This window comes from Equus caballus, chromosome 6 (genome assembly GCF_041296265.1).
Source record: "Equus caballus isolate H_3958 breed thoroughbred chromosome 6, TB-T2T, whole genome shotgun sequence".
NCBI classification, from domain to species: domain Eukaryota; kingdom Metazoa; phylum Chordata; class Mammalia; order Perissodactyla; family Equidae; genus Equus; species Equus caballus.
Window position 1 is genome coordinate 79,618,352 of NC_091689.1, and position 6,282 is coordinate 79,624,633.

The following is a 6,282-nucleotide window of genomic DNA, read 5'->3' on the forward strand; positions in this document are numbered from 1 at the left end:
AAATCCTCACACACATGATCAAGTAATTTTTGACCAGGGTGCCAAGACCATTGCTATGGTCTGAATGTTGTATCCCCCTAAAATTCATATGTTGGAATCCTAACCCCCAAGGTGAAGGTATTGGGAGGTGGGGCCTTTAGGAGGTGATTGGGTCATAGGGGCAAAGCCTTCATGAATGGGATTAGTGCCCTTATAAAAGAGGTCCCACAGAGATCCCTCACCTCTTCCACCATGTGAGGTTACAGAGAAAAGACGACCATATAGGAAGCAGACTCTCACCAACAGCAAATCTGCCAGAGCCTTGATCTCAGACTTCCTAGCCTCCAGAATAGTGAGAAATAAATGTCTGTTGTTTATAAGCTACCAGTTAATAGCATTTTTTATAGCAGCCTGAATGGACTAAGATACCATTCAATGGATAAAGGACAGTCTTTTCTTCTAGGGATCTAATGTACAGCATCGTGATTATAGTTAACAGTGTTGTATTATATACTTGAAAGTCGCTAAGAGAGTAGATCTTAAATGTTCCTGACACAAAAAAGAAACAGTAATTATATGAGTGATGGAGATGTTAACTAACTCTACTGTGGTAATCATTTGCAATATATATGTATCAAATCATCACGTTTTACACCTTAAATATACACAATGTATATGTCAACTATATCTCAATAAAGCTAGAAAAAAGGACAGCCTTTTTGACAAATAGTTCTGGGAAAATGATATCCACATGCAAAATAATGAAGTTGGACCCTTACCTAACACTATATACAAAAATTAAGTCAACATAGATCAAAGACTTAAATGTAAGACCTAAACCTATAAAACGCTTAAGAAAACATAGGACAATACAGAGCAATTTCCCCACAAGCCTAAAGAGGCCATTGGTATAAGAATATAGAATTCTCCCCAAATTTCTGCTGTATGTTAGACAGCTCCACTTGTGTGGTTCTGTCACTCCCTTTGAGCATTTGCTTATTCACACTTAGCAGAAAACATAAAAGACAGAAGAGCAAGTGCTCTCTGGCACAAGAACAAAACAATGCCTTTTGAGGTCTTCAGCTCATGACTATTTCTTGCTCACTCTCTGGCCTTCGGGCTCTGAGCCCTGCTTCTTTGTGAAGACCTATGATATCCATATGTCCCTGGCAGCCTATACAACCTTCTACATCTCAACATCTTACCTGTTAAATATGTCACAGGTGCCAAAGCCAGCATCTCCCATACCCTGTATTAGCCAGATTCCTATTAAGTTTGGCCCTGTTGCTGCCTATGTTCCCTGTATCAAAGAGTGAGGTCCAAAGGCAGAATACCCAATTATTCAAGGAATAAGGAAGCTCAGAAGATACCAGTAGATTATCAGAACTGCCTTGCTAACACAGACTCATTAGCCAACCACCAAAATTATCTCCAACAAGTTCCTAGGAAAAGTATTTCTAGTGCCTGACATAGTGACTGACCCAATAAATGTTTGTTGGAGTGATGAAGGGAAGGGAGAGAGGGAGGGAGGAAGGGATGGAGGGAGGAAAGGAGGTAGGTTTCCCTCAAGATTAACCTCACAAAGTTAAGCATGTCACTTAATCAGTGCTTCCAAACATTAATGTGCCCATGAATCAACTGGGAATCTTGTTAAAACACAGATTCTGATTCAGTAGGTTTTGGGTGGGGCCTGAGATTTGGCACTTCTGACAAGCTTCCAAGTGATACTAATACTGCTGGTCCATGGAAGATACTTCTGGTAGCAAAGATCTAAATAACTCTACATACCATAATGAAGAGACATTTCAGAGAATGGAATGGTGGACCTCAGGATGTCATACATTTCTCACCACTGTACCATCTCAACAGATGTATGACGGGTAATTTTATTTGTCAACTTGACTGGGCCATTGGGTGCCCAGATATTTGGTTAAATATTATTTCTAGGTATGTCTCTAAGAGTGTTTCTGAATTGGTAGACTCCTATTTGAATTGGTAGACTGAGTAAAGCAGATTGCCCTCCCCATTGTGGATGGGCCTCATCCAATCTGTTGAAGGCCTGAATAGAATAAAAAGCTGAGTAAGAAAGAACTCTTTCTGTCTAACTGCCTTCTCCTGCCTTCAGACTAGGATTCAGATTGGAACGTACATCATCAGCTCTCCTGGTTCTCAGATTCAGACTTGTCCTGGAACTTAGACCATTGATTCTCCTGTGTTTGGACTTCTCCATGAGTGCACGAGCCAATTACTTGTAATAAATAAATAAATACATGCATACATACACGCATACTTACACACAAACACACACAACCTATTGGTTCTGTTTCTCTGGAAAACTGTAATATAAGATATTTGACGATCAGTGATCACAGATATTAGAGATAGATCTGATGACTTCTTTTAGATGTAGAGACATTATTAACTTAGCCTCTAGTGATCTCCTATTCAACCAATGCTTTACTGTTTGCAGGCACCAGAAGATCCTCAATCCCTCCAAACTCAGTGATGCCCGTCTAGATTGAGTGGGAAAATACCTTCAGCCAAGCACAGATAATGAGCCAAAGTTCAGCAGAGCATACAGGGACAACCCACTTTGGGGACATTAGAACAAAAGCATGAGCCTTGAAAATCACACTTCTTTCTCTTGCCAACTCCCTTCTCTCCCCATTTCCCCCCTCCATGCATTAGCCCAAGTCCAGGACCTTCCCCCCAACCGAGACTTTATTCCTGGTACCATTCTTGGTTACATCCCCTTCCCTGAAGTTCACACTGGCTGGACCAGTTTGGAGAATTAGCCTTGGGCAGCCAAGTCTTTCTTCCTGGCACAGATGCCAGCACTATTGCCTACTCAGAGACACCTTTGTGCCAGGAGGGTATAAGAGATCACAGTGTCCTGGACATAACAGTCTTGGGTTCCACTAGCTGCAGAAATGAGGTCCACTCTCATCATCTCCCTCCTCAGCTGCTTCTTTGCAGTTTACGAGGCCAAAGTCTTCTCCAAGTGTGAGCTGGCCCACAAGCTAAAGGCCCAGGAAATGGATGGTTTCGGTGGCTACAGCCTGGCAAACTGTGAGTATGAACTACTCATCCATCCATCTTTTCTGTCTCTTCCCAAAGAGGCCCTCTTTCCCAAACCAGCCATCTCTCCCCTTTCACCTCATAATTTCCTCACTTGTCAGGACTCTCTCCCACTCCCCTGAGTGCTCTTCCTGTCTTTGCCCTCTCTGCTCTATCTTTCTTATCTGGTTCTCCTTTTCTCTCTCTCTCCACCAGGGATTATCTTATCTATAACAGACTTTCTTCTGCTTCTCCCCAAAATCACCTTCCCTCCCAATGGTCTGGGATATTTCCTTGGACATACCCAGAGACTAACCTATTTCCTTTTTTGCTGCCATCACCTTTGCTTTCACCTGCATCCTTTTCAGTTAAGGTCTCTGGAGCACAATAGATGCAGCATCCCATTCTCTCCTCTACCCTTTTGTCTGCCAAAAAATAACCCACATCTGCTAAGTTTGCTTAAGGGTTGTTCTACCAGTGTCACAAGGGAGTTAGATGGGGATTGTGAGAACAGAAGGTGAGGCAATGGCAAGGTTGCAAGAAGGACTGAGAATCTCAGTCACCCATCTCATTGGTGAGAACACATGAAGCTATTTCAATTTCCCTTAAATATCTTTAATTCTCTATGCCAAACCTACTCTTTCCTGTCACCCACAAGGATGGTCTTTCTGGACCTCCTTCCTAGGATTCTCCTCTACTACCTCTCCACCTCTTCCCTTGCATATCCCTTGGGATATAGAATATATACAGCAAGAGTGGATATTTGGCTGGGAGATCAGGCTGAAAAGATAAACTGGAGAACAGACTGTGGTTGACTGATTATTGGGCATTCCAAATGTGTTTATTTAATAAATTGTTATTACACACTTACTATGGACTAACTATTGCTTAGTTCTTGGAATACACAATGGATTATCAATGACCTCTAACGTTTAGGATCCCATAGTTTTTCATCTCAGTCTTAATGGACTTTCATATCTGGTAGCTCTAGTACAGCACAAGTTGTATCTCATCATGGAGCACTCTCCCTTTCTATCCACACATTTTGTTCTCTCCCACACAGGGGTCTGCATGGCTGAGTATGAGAGTAACTTCAACACCCGGGCCTTTAATGGAAAAAATGCCAATGGCAGTAGTGACTATGGGCTCTTCCAGCTGAACAACAAGTGGTGGTGCAAAGATAACAAGCGTTCTTCATCAAATGCCTGCAACATAATGTGCAGCAGTAAGGACTCTCTACCCTCTAAGCGATGGGTGGGGTGGTGGCGGGTAAAATAGGTGCAAAATTGAATGCACTACTCCCTAACACCTGACCTTCGGTCTGTGCTGGGGAAGCTAAGTATAGGGACTAAAAGGGCCCTGAACAGTCCTCACACTAAAACAGGATTCCACAGAGATCCTCCTGCCAAAAAAGAGGAAGAGAGATACACTGACCCATGACTGAGCCTCACCTTCATGGGTCCCCACCCCTCAAGACATGTTATACTGTTCCTGGTACACTCCTGGCACACCACTGCATCACCATTGCACATACCCACTCACAGCACTCTGGACATACTAAGCAGTTTCCTGAAAACAAAGGCTCTCCCTGGTACATCAGGTCCTGGATGGTCTCTGGAAGGAACAGAGCTCAGAGAGAGATTCTAAGCAAAGGCAAGAAATCCCAGGCAAAATGGAAGCCAAGCCCAAAGAAGGGCTCTAGAGATAAAGGGTTCATGAATCCCAAGGCTCAGTTTCCTCTAAGAATTCCCCCTCAAGAAATGATTGATTATTAAAACAGGAAAAGGGGGGCTGGCCCCATGGCCAAATGGTTAAGTTCGTGCGCTCGACTTCGGCGGCCCAGGGTTTTGCCGGTTCGGGTCATGGGCACGGACGTGGCACCACTCATCAAGCCATGCTGAGGCGGCATCCCACATGCCACAACTAGAAGGACCCACAACTAAAAAAGAAAATATACAACTATGTACCGGGGGACTTTGGGGAGAAAAAAGGAAAAATCTTTTTAAAAAGTTAAATAAATAAAAATAAAATGGGAAAAGGGATTTTTCCCTCACCACTCATGTACTTTTTCTTTCAGAACTTTTGGATGAGAACATCGATGATGACATCAGCTGTGCCAAGAGGGTTGTGAGAGATCCTAAAGGGATGTCTGCCTGGTAAGGACAGAGACCAGTCACTCTGCCAGGGGTGGGCCCAGACAGTATCTGGGATGCTGATGTAAGCCATATCTTTGCTGTAGGAATTTCCCTGGGCTTTGTAAGGAGCTGAGACTGTTTCTCTGCTGTGAAAAGAGGCAGAACACTATTGTGATGCATGCACCCCAGGCATCGCTGCAGTACCAACCCACATGTGTCTTAGATGGACAAGCCCTCCTGGGACTCTCCCACAGCATAAACTGACTTCAGCCTGAAGGCCCTATATTCTCTCTCAGCTGAGCCCCTTACAGACTCCTGCCCCTGCCTCTGATCTATGCTTTATTTCTCTTTCTTTAGGAAGGCCTGGGTAAAACACTGCAAGGACAAGGATTTGTCCGAATACCTGGCTAGCTGTAACCTGTGAGACTGTCCTTGAACGTGGTCCCTGGAGAAGATGGCCCAGAAGGCAAGGCAATTCCTCAAGGTTCTTGGAAGCTTTGAATCTTCCCCAATCTCTGCCTCCAGAATAAAAATTAATCAAGTTCAGCTGTAGCATGTTTAAGGGCTGGGGTACGATGGACGCTTGCTACATGATAGAGACAGCTGGAAATCCTGTTCTTTCCAAGCTCACCACTGAAGTTTTCCATGTCTCCTCTGGAAAGATAGTTAAGGAAAATCCTTGCTTGAGAACTTTTTGAGGCTAAAATTGACAGCTGACTATAGCATGATAGATGTCGGCTCTTATGATGCCAGCTGTTATGAAATCCATTTAGTAGAGATGGCTAATATTATTCTCCATCCAGGAAGGAGAGTTCATGATGAAACAGAAGAAAACTGTGGGAGAGATTTGGTTGAGACATGGGGAATTAGCAGAATATCAGGATGATTATGTTGGCTGGGGTAAATGACTATAGCACTCTAACAGAGTCCGCAAAATATGGTGCTCACACAACAATCCAAGATGGGTAGACAGGCTCCTTTGTCTCAGACAGACATTCTGAAACCTAGATTCTTTCCATCTTGTGTCTCCGCCAACCTCTACAGCAGTGTTACTCAAAGTGTGCCAGCATTAACATCACCTGGGAGCTTGTTAGAAATGCAAATTCTTGGG

General features: G+C 43.7%; 1 protein-coding gene across 1 annotated transcript; it reads left to right on the forward strand.

Annotated features, from left to right (window-relative positions):
* The first annotated feature begins 2,829 nt into the window (after nucleotides 1–2,829).
* On the forward strand, nucleotides 2,830–5,759 carry LOC100058582 (lysozyme C, milk isozyme). The gene is made up of 4 exons (XM_001491506.3): nucleotides 2,830–3,048; nucleotides 4,100–4,261; nucleotides 5,114–5,192; nucleotides 5,529–5,759. Exons 1-4 carry the CDS (start codon nucleotides 2,910–2,912, stop codon nucleotides 5,593–5,595), a joined length of 447 nt encoding a protein of 148 aa, XP_001491556.2. The 5' UTR covers nucleotides 2,830–2,909; the 3' UTR covers nucleotides 5,596–5,759.
* The last annotated feature ends 523 nt before the right edge of the window (nucleotides 5,760–6,282 follow it).